The 12,930-nt window shown below is 49.9% G+C and overlaps 1 protein-coding gene across 2 annotated transcripts in view; it reads left to right on the plus strand.

Moving 5' to 3' along the window:
* The first annotated feature begins 12 nt into the window (after positions 1-12).
* Positions 13-12,930, plus strand: part of MORN5 (MORN repeat containing 5) — a 30,239-nt gene continuing 17,321 nt past the window's right edge. The window contains exons 1-4 of one of the 2 annotated variants that reach the window (XM_003995834.6): positions 25-178; positions 3,660-3,807; positions 5,410-5,521; positions 9,167-9,298. In XM_003995834.6, coding sequence (XP_003995883.1) covers positions 132-178; positions 3,660-3,807; positions 5,410-5,521; positions 9,167-9,298 — 439 coding nt within the window. In that variant the 5' untranslated portion in view covers positions 25-131. Of the gene's footprint in view, positions 179-3,659; positions 3,808-5,409; positions 5,522-9,166; positions 9,299-12,930 lie in introns of those variants that run through there. The other variant, XM_006939430.5, reaches the window with a different exon arrangement.

Raw genomic sequence — 12,930 nt, forward strand, 5'->3', positions numbered from 1 at the left:
GCAGTGCCTGGAAGGCCTGTGGGGTCTGTGGGCGGGGCTCCGAGCCGGCCCCGCCCATCTTGGTTGTCATAGTGAGGCGGGACGCACTGAGACTCCAGGATCCCAACCGCTGGAAGCTAGAGGCTGGTGTCATGGAGTACACGGGGAGCCAATATATTGGGGAATATGTAGACGGGAGGTAAGGGCCTCATCTGACTCATGTCTTAAATCTGTGACTGGTTAAAGACGGCTGCCTTTGCAAAGCACTTTGTGCCAGGCACTTTCACAAACTTTATTCCTTTTATCATTCGGGACAACGCTTTCAGATATGATTGTTTATTTCCATTTTACAGTTAAGAAAAATGAGACCCAGTGAAGTAAAGTGACTTGCTCAAGGACACATATAATAAGCAGCATAGCTGAGATATATTCATTCCATATATACGTGTGTGTTTGCTATCTGCAGTTTTAGATTTGGGGATAAAAAAATACTAAAAAATGTCAAGATCCTTGCTCTCATAGAGTTTACAGTCTAGTTGGTGTATGGCCAATAAACAAAGAAATGGGAAGATAATTTCAGATAGTGGCTTTGCCTGAATCCTCTCCTCGCCACAGCAACCCTATGAAATAGATACAATCCTCATTTTACAGATGGAAAAAGGGAGGCTTGGAGTAATTATGTAACTTGCTCAAAGTCACCTCATTGGCATTTGGCAGGTCAGAGATCAAAACCCAGGTCTGACTCCAAAGCTCATGAGCTTTCTATGGAGCCCTGCTGCTGGGCTTCTACAGAGGACACGGCCAGTTGGGGCTGTCCTTGAAGGCTTTCTGGAGGAGGAAATATTGAAGATGGGCCCTGAGGATTGGGTAGGATTTAGGTGGGTAGAGATGCAAGGTGAAGAATGTTTCTGGGCAGAGGAAGCAGCATGAGCAATAGTTCAGAGGACTTATAGGGGGAAGAGCAGGCAGTTCAGTTGGGCCGGAGTGTAAAGAGCGTGGGGGCCAGAGCTGGAAGGGTGGGTCTGTGCTCTGGCATACAGAGATCTGAGTACTGTGCACAGTTCTGTGAGTGGGAGGAGCCACTGATGGATAGATCCTTTGTAGGGCTGGGCACTAGGAAATCTAATTTACTTTGCACTGTATCTCTCCTCATAATGCATATGTCACTTAGTAAATGTTGGCTGAAAGAATTCATAAAAGAATGAAAGTAAGAAAAGAAAGAAAAAAAGGAAGGAAAAGGAAAGAAAGGAAGAAGGAAAGAAAGGAGGAAAGAAAGAAGAAAGAAAGAAAGAAAGAAAGAAAGAAAGAAAGAAAGAAAGAAAGAAACTTGTGATATGGTAATCATGTCCTCACTATGGATTGAGGTCTTTATCTCTTCTTTTTAAAAAAATAAATGTAATGTTTATTTATTTTTGAGAGGGGGGGAGAGAGATGGAGTGTGAGCAGGGGCAGAGAGGGGGAAGACACAGAATCCGAAGCAGGCTCCAGGCTCTGAGCTGTCAGCACAGAGCCCGACATGGGGCTCAAACTCATGAACCACAGTGTAATGACCTGAGCCAAAGTCGGTGGGTCGTTTAACTGACTAAGCCACCCAGGCACCCCTGTTTGTTCTTTTTAACTTACTTTGAATTTATAATGAAGGCTTTTTGCCTTGAATGAATAAAAGAAAAATGGGAGGGAAGGAAAGAGAGGAAGAGAAGGGAAAGAATGAGGGAGGGAGGCGGGGTGGAAATAGAGAGATCAAGTCAGAGCCCATAGTTGTCCCAGGAAGAGGTAGCAGGACCCTGAACCAAAGCAGGGGCAGTGGGGCTTCAGGAAAGAGAGAGATGTATAAGTTCGGAAATTTACATTGTCAGGACTTGGCAACTGATTGGCTCCCAGTCCCACTCAGAGACTGCCTCCAGTCCCAACTCAGTGCCTGGCTCTAGGCTTTGAACCTGGAGGATTCTGGTACCATTCGTGGAAATTGAGAACTCTGAGAAGGGGCTGCTCTGGAGGAGGAGAGTATGAGTTTCATTTGGGGGGAGCTGGAGATGCCTATAGAAGGTCTGAACAATGAATGTCCAGTTTGCCGTTTAAAAAAAGGGAGCAGGGTTCTAATCTCAGAGAAGGGTTTTGATGGAAACGGAAATGGTAGATGTGATTTCAAGCAAAGAGATAAAGGAGAAAAGGCATCCTCTCTCCTCTCACATCTCGCAGTAGAATAAAAGCAAAATCATTTTTGAGTTCTTAGTCTATATTGGGCATTCTGCCGTTGTTTCATAGCTATTATTTCATCCAATTATCTCAACTTTGGGGAGGAGTATTGTCATTATCCCCATTTTACAGAGGAGAAACTCAGGCTCATCAGAGAGGTGAAGGGGCTTGCCCAAGGTCACACAGGCTCAGAGGTGGAGCCAGGCCTGGATCGGGCCTGGTGACCCCAGGTCTGCATGGCTCAGGAACTGTGCTTCAAGCACAGTGGCATCTTCTGTCTTCTGTCTTCTTCTCAGTCACTGCACCCTTCTGTTTCCATTCCTTATGCAGCGGATGTTTGCAGAGCACCTGTGTGAGCAGAATCATGATTCCAAGAACTAAGGATACCAAGGTCTTCATTAAGAAGCTTCAGTGAAATAGGGGATACAAGGAATACAATTACAATGCAAGGCAGAAAGTGCTGAGCATCCAACGGAAGTACACACAAAAGCCTAAAGAAGTTCAGAGTTAGAAGAGGTGACTTCCAGCTAGCAGGGAGGAATAGAGAAGGAATACAGGAACAAAGAAATGAAGGAAAGTGTCTTTCTTCAGCACTCGCTGCATGGAAGGCCCTTCACTAGGAAAATCATTATACATTATCTGAGTTGATCTTGGGCATTAATCTCAGTCACTTGCACACATGAAATGAGTGGTCAGCTGGTCAAGCTGGGCATCCCTGCCCTGTGCTCCTGTTAAGTGCCTGTCTTTCCCCCACATGGCAATTACCACACATTATGTATTTACTTCATTGTGTCCCCCACTAGACTGTGAGCCCCCTCGAGGGGCGGGGGGTTACTTCGTATGCCTTGATCATTGTTGTGACCAGGTTGTACCCTGCAGACCAGACTCACCACGTATGGTAGGTGTTGATAGAGAGTGGATGCTCTGGAAATATCTATTGGAAAAAAGGGAAGGAAGGAAGGAAAACAAAAAGGTTTAGGGAAGTCTCCAAGATGATACAGCCAGGAAATGGTGAGATAAGATTCAAGCCTATGTCTCCTAAGTTTCATCCTTTTCCAAATTCTCTGCAGGTGGTATAGAGGGCAGGGGTAGGCTGATCATGGGGAACAGGGAAGACCCAGAACGAGCTGCCAGGAAACCTGGCCCTAGTCTCTGCTTCACAGTGCTGTGTGGCTTTGGGCACATCCCTCCCCTCTCTGGGCCAACCAACGGGTGTGTCGGGGGAAGTGGGAACTCCAGGACAACCTGTAGGTAAGGTGGAAGACCGACAAAACTGCACCCGCCCCCACCTTCAACAACACAGACCCTCTCATTTTTTAATTTTTGAGGGAACCGAAGAAAAAGTTTGGTTTTGAACAAAATATTACTGGGACGGTAACGTCAGAGGACCCTGAGGATGAGGTTCCCGCTTGCTCGCCTGTGCCTGTCAGCTCTGATCCTCCAGCCGCCATGCACGGTTCAATCATTTCCCTTTGTCCTTGCAGGATGGAGGGCGAAGCCGAATACCTCCTCCCTACCGAAACAAAGTATGTTGGGGAGATGAAGGACGGCATGTTTCATGGCCAAGGAACCCTGTACTTCCCCAACGGGAGCCGCTATGATGCCATTTGGGAAAAGGGACTGGCCGTGAAGGTGATCAGCCTGAGGAGGGGAGGTTGCAGAGAGCAAAGCCTTGGACAGGAAAATCCCCCACTATGGAGCACCCTGACCTCTCCATCCAGTGCCCACCTCCTTCCATTCCCTCTTCTCCCTTCCTACTGATCTCCCAGGGTTCTGGAATCCTCTCCTCTGGATCCAGAAGGGCCCCTGGAGAGGCCATGATGAGTTTGAATCCTATTGTGCCACTAACTGTGTGACCTTGGGCCCACGACTTCCCCTACAAACTGGGGACAATAGTTGTACATCATATTGCTACTGTAACAAATTACTACAAACCCAGTGCCTTAAAACAACAGAGATGTATTACCTTACAGTTCTGGAAGTCAGAAGTCTAAAATAGGTCAGCAATGCTGCATTCCTTCCAGAGGCTGAACGGGAGAATCCATTTCCTTACCTTTTCCATCTTCTAGAAGCTTCCTGCCTTCCTGCATCACTCTGACTTCCGCCTCCATCATCACCTCTCCTTCTCTCTGCGTTTTCCATCATTTCATCTTCTATCTCTCTGGCCCCCTCGCTTCCCTCTTATAAAGACCTTCGCAATTATACTGGGCCCACCCAGATAATCCAGGAAAATCTCCCCATTTCAAGATCCTTAACTTAATCACACCTGCAAAGTACCATTTGCCACATAGGGTTAACATTTTTACAGGTTCCAGCATTTATGTGTGGGTATCCTTGGGGAATCGTTATTAGCCTGCCAGAATAGTACTAGCCACTTCCTAGGGTGGTTGTGAATGCAAATGAGGTGATATCTGTAAGCCCTTTGCTCAGTACCTGGCATACAGCTGGCACTCAGTGTTAGGTCATAGAACTGCTGCTGTCACCGCTACTGGTATCATGACAAACATCTAACCCATCTAATCCCACCTAGTATTTGTGGGCCATGAATACAGTTCAGGGAGCCAGTGCAATGTCCTGATTTATATGGGAGAACAGTTTTCTCTGAGGAAAGGTCTGTTGCTGTCATTGGTTTTACTAATAGCCACCTTAAGAAGGTTAAGAAACATTCCTCATTTTACAGCTTGGAGACTCTAAGCCCCGGGAAGGAGATATGACTTATCCAAGGTCACACAGTGAATTAATAGTATCGGAATTTCCACCTATGTTTCCTGATGCCCAGGCCAATGCGACCTCTACATCCTGGGGATTCCTTCAGCGCTAAGGCAGCAAAAGCAGAACGTACATGTTTGGACAAAGGGCTATGACTGATGGCCATGACCTTTTCAGCTACGACTGAATGCTCGCTCTATGCCAGGCACTGTGCTAGATGCTTTGCCAGTACTATCTCATTGAATCGGCCCTATGACATATATATTCTTATCATGCGGTTTTGCAAACGAGGAAACCAAGGGCTCGGTCATCTGCCCAGCATTGCGCAGTGAGTTGCCACATTTTGAGTGCCAGTCACAGAGAGCCCAGCACTGTAGCCATTCCTTCTAATCATCACAGCCATAATGGCTGTGATAGTTATCACTTCTCTTCTGCGGCAATAAGAAAGCCACCTCTCCCCTTGACATCCGTCCTTCTTGGCAGAAGGGCAGCCTCATGCCTGCGCGCATGCTCCTTGTCTTCCAGGGCACATACACCTTCTCAGACGGGCTGCAATACGATGCCGAGCACTGGCATTACTGCGATGGCTATGACCGGAGGTTTTACACCGAGATCTGCTATGGCTTGAAGCCTGCAGGTACCTGGGCACCCACCTTTTTCTTCACACCCAGACCGAGAGGGGAACGAAGGGCCGTGGCCTATTGAAGGAACCCAAAAGAGAGGAGGCATTGAGCAGAGGCCGCAGGACACAAAAGAGCCAGGTTGTAGAGCCAGAAAGACCAGTCCTCACATCTCCACCGTACCAGCTGGGGACCACAGGCAGGGCGTTCACAGCTCTGTGCCTCAGTTTCTCTCCTGCGAAATGGGACGATAGCATCATCCACCCCACAAGTGTGTTGAAAGTAAGATAAGGCATGTATAGGGTTTATAGCAACGTCTTGCTCACGGTGGGCGCACGGTCCATCTCAGCCACGTTATTCCTAGAACCAGCTGTAGCACAGAAATCGAGCAGCACCAAAGGAGCACGAGCTCCGTGTATCAAGTGCTAGCTGGGGCTCTCCAGAATCTCCAGATGACCCTGCCGTGCCTGCCGGTCTGGTCCCATGTTGTATTGGAGGAAGCCGAGGCCCAGGGGTCCAGACATGCTTCCCAGGAGCGGAGTTCCCAGGGGGCCCAAGTCTTCCTCTCTGCGTTCCCTCTATCATCAGAAACCATGCTCCGTCACGGAGGGTTACGTTTGGGCCTAGACTCTGGACTCAGACAGCAGCCACTTAAGGGGCTCCTCTGTGTCTCGGGGGCTTGTGCGAGGTCCGCTGCACCTCAAGAGCATAGTTTCTGACACGGCTGAGACAATGCATCCAGAATGACACGTGGGACAGTGACTTTTCAAATTATAAGAGTAAATCCTAACTTAGGAGACGATGGGGTGTAGTTGACAGCCTGGAGCTGGAAGGTCTGGGTTTGAGTCCTAAATTCCCTGTCAATAGCTGGATGAGCCTGGGCAAGTCAGCCTCCATGAGGGCAGAAACCTCCAGAAAGCACCCAGGGTGGAATCAAACCCGGCTCAAACCGTGGCTATGTCACCTTGAATTAGTTAGTTGATCAGGTGAGCCTTCTCTCCCTTTGTCTCCTTTGTCAGCTCCTCCCCCCACCCCAGTTATTAATTTGGGGGTTCCCAGGGCTCTCCGTCCCTAAGCCCTATTCTGTTATCCTTCTGTACCCTATCCCTAAACAAGCTGATTCGCTTCTAAGCCTTCATTTATACCATCAGCTTCCAATGGAAATCAAAATCCCTGAGCCCTGGGTTCCTGCAGCCAACTTCCCCAACACCTGTGTTTGTCATCCCTCACTTTGTCTACACTGAACTCGTTACCTTCCCCACCAGCCCCTTCTCCCCCCGTGATTGCTCCCTCAGAGACTGTCGCTCCAGCCCACCTAGATGGGCTGAGTCCTGCCTTCTTTCCCCATGTACAAGAACTACCTGGTCCTGTGGATTCTACCTCTTAAATATATTCACCCATGTGTTCATCACATAATCCCTTACCCGAGATCTAGGTTTGACTCACTCTGGGCCATTCTACACTCTGCAGTCACTCTACCCTCATCTTGGAGGAACATGACTGGGATTGACACTCCCCGCCCCCACCCCCACCACATACTCTTCAGTGCCTCCTCACTACCCTCAAGATAAGCTTCCAAATTCTTAAAATGACCTGCATTCTCTCGCTCCTGCTGCTGTCCCCAACCTCATCCCACACTACCTGCCTTTCTTGGATAGTCTCTCCTCCTTCGCCATACTGGCTATACCTCTATTCCTTGAAAAGACCATGATCTTTCCTACTGTTCCCTCTGCTGGGAAGCTCTAACCCCTCACTTCACTCCGAGAACTCCTTCCCATCCTTCAGGTTTCAGCCTAATGCCCCTTAGCCTGGGGTTCCTTCCCTGAATTCCCAGACGAGGCAGGGTCTCCCTGTGGCATACTGCAGAGCAGCCGTGGCTGTGCCCAGAGCTCTAACATGAGTGCACAGAGTCTCTCTTCCCAAGTCGACTGAGCTCTACGAGGGCGGGGGGTCAGTCTTATTCACTGATGTGTCCCCAGTGCCTGGCACGTTGCTGAGCACACAGTAGGCATCAGAAAAGAGTTACACAGGGAGGATAATACTGACTTCACAGCAGGGAGAGATGGGGGAGTGGGAATTAAGGCAATGACATTGAATTTCCTGAGTACCTACTCTGGGTCAGACACTGGCTGGACCGCCGGGGGCCTGAGAGCAGAGGGCACAGTCTCTTCCTACCAGGAGCTGCCAGGCTGGATGCCACTTAAGAACCTCGTAAACGGCTCCTCCTGGGCTAGTTATGACAGGGCCTGGACTTTGTCATGGTCTCATCACCCTGACTGAAGCCTGTAGGCAGAGAGAGAGCCCCTGGCCACAGACACTCAGCTGTCACATGGAGACACTCAGCTGGTTTTGTCAGAGGTGGGGCTCGTAGGCAGTGCGGTGACCTTCCTGGCATCCTTCCTTCTCCTCCAGCAATTCCCAACACAGCAGCTTTATCCTAAGTACCCACTGCCTGCCCACGTCACTGGGAACTTGGCAGAGCTCTGCGACAGCCGCCTCTTAGCCTCAAGGGCGGGGGGGGGGGTGTGGGGGAAGCTTAAGGCTGCCCCTCCTCCTCGCTGAGTATCTGTGAGACGGCACTGGCATGAGGCTCCGGGGAGAGAATGGCTGGAGAGGGTTCGGCACGGAATAAGTGCTCCGTAACCGTTAGCCAATAACATACAGAGGGGTTATCATTAACCAACATAGGAGCAGCTGTGCGCAGGACTGAACCCACCCCCCCACCCCCACCCCCTGCTACGAGCCATGAACATGGTGCTGTGCTCAGTGGGCATCCAGCCCTCGGTCCAGAGGACAGGGAATTACAGGAAACACACATTAGAAAGATCCCTAGAAGTTATTTATTCCAACCTTGCACCCATTACTCGGGCCTCAGCCTTCCAAGATACACAACACGCAGGGCAGTGTGACCTACAAGGTGCACCAGCTCCTCTTGAGCTCCTGGTGGTTTGGACGCCCCTGGTCCTGTCAGCGGTGCCCGGGACATCAGCGGATTAACCTGTAGGTTTCACGGCCGGGTGTCTAGCTGCTTCCTAGCTGGAGAGTCTTGGGCAGGTTACTTGACCTCTTTGAGACTCAGTTTCTTTATCTGAAATGGGGCCACTGGATGCTGTGAGAATTAAATGACACTGGCAGGAGTTAGTGAATTTCCAGGCACAAGGTAGTCACTCACTAAATGGCAGCTGTTGTGGTCATTTTGGTGAGAGTCAAAATTCTCCACTCCTGGATGCTTGCCCACCCGACGCACTTCTTCCTTCACTTCTCCTTACATACGCCCTGCTCCGCACGGTTTCCTGAGTGAGGCCTGATGACTCACGCCTCCATCCTTCTGCCAGACCTGCCTTTCTGTCCACATGGCTGACTGTGATGCACCCTCACGGTCTCTCTGCCTCCACAACCTATGCCCTTTGGCCTGGTGTCCCTAGCAATGGAGGATGGGGTCAAGGAAAGAAGTTGCGGGTCCAGTCCCCAAGACCCTGCTCGCAGAGCCGTTTTCAGGAAGCTGCTCTCGGGCACTGCTCCTGCTGCTCTGAGTCGGGAGTGTTCAGCCCAAGGGCGGTAGCAGATACTCACGTGAGCAACCAGCCAAAAGTGGACGTTAGGGAGACCAGGTTTAGATTTGGCCTTGGTAGTCAGCAGATTATCCACTGTGTCTTTTCAAGGGATCTCTCAAGTCACCAATATGGACCCGCCTAGAAAAATCCCTGAAGGCTGTTACGATTGCGGAGATGGCTTCTATGACCCGGTCACAAGGATAATCAAAGACTATAGGAACCGCTTTTTGAGAAATGCAGGTATGTTCATTCTGACACCCTGTGGCACATGTTTTCTCTCCTCTCATTTACCCATAGGTTTGTGCATATGTGTGCACACGCCTGTGTGCATTTGGTGAGAAAGAAACTTTTGCTGATAAAAGCCAAAAATTATTATCTGTTTCACAATTGGGCGTTCTTACGGCTGACAAGTCTGTACGATACAGTCATAGAATGAGGCAAAGGACACTTGTGGTTAACTGTGACTGCAGAGAAGTATAGCACGAAAAGGATTAAAGTACATATTTTTGCGTGCTTCCCTTTGACTCGTATTTAATGAGCACTTACTAAACGCTAGACACTACAGGCACCAAACCCCCTTCCTCATGGAGCTTATGTTTTGACAGGTAAGAGACAAGCACCAGAAAGGGTTGATCGCATCATGGAATAAGCCCAGTAAAAGGGGAAAACGTGGCCCCAGATTGGGGCAGGGGGAGAGGTGAAGGCGGGGAGTCCCAGGGAGGTGGGAGGGATGCTGTGGGAGCACAGAGAAGGGATACCTCGTCCAGAATTGGAAATTCAGAGGGTCTCAAGAAGGAAGTGACAGCTAAAATGAGACCTAACGAGTAACTGGGAGTTGGCCACAGGGCATGGGGAGAGGTTTTCCAGAGAGGAAATAGCACAGGTAAATGTTGAGAAGGTGAATGATACCATGTGGTACCAGAATGCTGGCTGGCGCCCTCAGCCGTGGGAGTACCTTGAGGATCCAGGACCTCAGCTGGTGAGCGGTCACAAGCTGATCAGGCTTATGGTGACCAAACTCAGAGGAGGCCAGTGTACAAGTAAGGACACTTTCCTTTAACGTGGTGATTCGGAACCTTTCACTTTCCTAGAGACACAGTCCCACTAGGAATAACAAGAACAATGGACCCTCTTCCTAGGAAAATGTGTGTGCACACACATAAACATGCATATGCACACACACGCACGCGCACACATTTTGCATATAGTCTTAAGGAGTACTTCTTAAGACCCGGGTCAAGAAACCCTGCTCTAAAATCAGAACGAAACTTCCAGGGAGACCAGGAGGCCTGGGCTGGCTGATGAGAGCCTCCTCTCCCTACAGGGGCATTTACTCAGGGAGTCAGTGGTCATCAGAAAGCTGCCTTGTGGTGCTGAAGTAAGAGTAAAGGGAATGGTCAGCTGGTCTTCTGGCTGAATCCTGGAGCGGAAATAGCGCTACCCCACCGGGGGCTACTGCGGGGAGGGTGGCAAATGTTCACATTCCACGTCTCCTGGCAGTTTGCTTTAATGACTTCCCATTTGCCATTGACAGGGTAGATTCTGTAGAACACTAATTCTCCTGGATGTTAATAGGCTCTCTATGAAGTTTCTTGATTGAGTAAGCTAAAGAGATACTGAGTGAAACAATGCTCAACAATTTCATTTATTGAAGGGCTTCTCAGGGCCATTAATATGCTAATACACTTTGCACTTTTCCTTCCCAGCACTTATTTCAACTGTAATTAAAGCCTCATTTGTGTGATTAATTGCTTGAACGTCTGTCTGTTCCACTAGACTGTAAGATCCATGTGAGCAGGAACTCTGTCTCTGTATCAGGCACGGTCCAGACAGGAGGACAGAGTGAACTTCGTATCAGGAAATTAGTTAAATAGATATTGGAGTACTGAAAAAGCATCGAGGTGACAGAATAAATAAATAACTGCAGGGAGCGACTACTACCTCAAGAACTGGGGGAGGAGCCGGAGACTGGGCTATTAGAACCTAGAGGGTCAAGAGAGGGCCCCCCAGAAGCAGCAACTCAGACCTGTGGGGAGGGGCCGCTGCCCAGCGGGGCTTCTGGAGAGAGAGCCATAAAGCGGATGGTAGGATCCCGGGGAGAACTGTAAACTGGAAGTGAGTTGGGCCGCATTGCTGACATTGACACTGACACGAGCAACCAGCAACACAGAAAAGAGTGTGTTCCCCTCTGCCTCCACGTGCCTTGCAGCATCTAACTGGGGGCCAGCCGGCAGAGCAGAGATGTGTCCCACAGCTCGGTCCCGACTGCAAAGTGAGAATAGAATGGTAGGTTTGGAGCTGAGAGTTAGCAGCTCGGTCACTGGCACAGTCCTGCCGCCCTTTGGTTGTTTGGCGTCCATACTTACTCTTCTGTCCTACAGACGGAACACGTTCATGCCCTTCTGTGTGACTCGTTTGGAGGAGCCTTCATACAAATGCAAAGATGCTCTCGCCTTTCTTCCTAAGGGGGGAGTTCCTCCCCCCTCCCTCTGGGGCAAGTCCTGGGGATGAAGGGCGATTGAGCAGGGGTGAGGGGGACTGACCGCCTGGCTGGGATACAGGGTGTCAGTCAGGAAAAAGGTATCATAAGTGATAGGTCTTAAAGAATGAGCAGGGATTTTGTTAGCAAGCATGTTGGGGAAGAGCATTCCATGTAGAGGGAACAGCATATGCAAAGACACAGAGGCATAAAAAAAAGGCATGGCATGACTAGGGAATCAGAAATTGTGGTTCCCAGAATCCTACCAAGCCATGCTTGGTAATAAAATTGAAAATGCATCATGGCACAAACAGATAGAGCACTGAGGATTTTTAGGGCAATGAAGTTACTCTGTATGACACGACAGGGATGGCTCCATGTTGTTATACATTTTTCCGGCCCCGTTGAACCTACGCACCAGAGTGAAGCCGAATGTAAACTTTGGATGACTATGAGGTGTCGGTGTAGCGTCCCCAGAGGCACCCACTCTGGTGGAGAATGCTGACAATGGGAAGACCACGCATACGTGGGGGCAGGGGGTATACACAAAATTTCTGTGCCTTCCTCTCAATTTTGTTGTGCATCTAAAACTGCTCTGAAAAAAAAAATAGCCTTTAAAAATGCATCATGAGAAGGGAAGGCCATTCTTAGGAGTTTTGGAGAAGGATGGACACCGATGACTGGTCCACAAACACTTAGTGGTTAGTTGCCGTGGCTCTGACTCTGGGTTAGGCAGCATCATAGAGTCTTCTCTCAGGGAGCAGGAGAAACCGACAGTAAATCAGGGTTGCCACAAGAGAATCTAGTAGGTCCCTGGAGGTCAGGGTCAGTGGGCCAGCAAGGTTTCCCGGAAAGAGCAAGATCTAACGGGAAGCCTAAACAAGAGCAGACACGTGCAGCAGGGTTGGGAAGAGTGTTTGAGGCAGAGGGGACAGCACGCGCTAAGGATAAGATGTGGGAGATCGCTGCCTATTTAGGGGCTACAAGTGGTTTGGGAGCATGAGACAACAGTACGTCGAGGGAAGAAATGTAAGAGAGGAAGCCCCAGGGGTGGGAAGGGGAAGAGCAGTAGGGGGAACAAGGGAGGGTAGTGTAGTAACTGATTCATCATTTGGAGAGATTTCTCTGGTTGCATATAGGGAAGGGGCCAAAGGGGGTAAAACTAGATCGGAAAGATGGCGAGATGGCGAGAGAGGAGCACCCGAAGGGTTTCGGGCCCCAGTGCTCTGTGCCAGAGGCCCGGGTTCCGAGTCGGGGCCCAGCTCTCGGGCTGCCTGCTGGCTGACCCTGGGCCAGTGCCTTCCCTCTCTGGGCCCCTGGCTCTTCATCTGTAAAATGAGGGGGTCAGGCTGGATAATTCCTAGGGTCCTTCCAACCTTAAGAGTCTGCGATG

The sequence above is a fragment of the Felis catus genome, chromosome D4 (assembly GCF_018350175.1).
Source record: "Felis catus isolate Fca126 chromosome D4, F.catus_Fca126_mat1.0, whole genome shotgun sequence".
Taxonomy (NCBI): Eukaryota; Metazoa; Chordata; class Mammalia; order Carnivora; family Felidae; genus Felis; species Felis catus.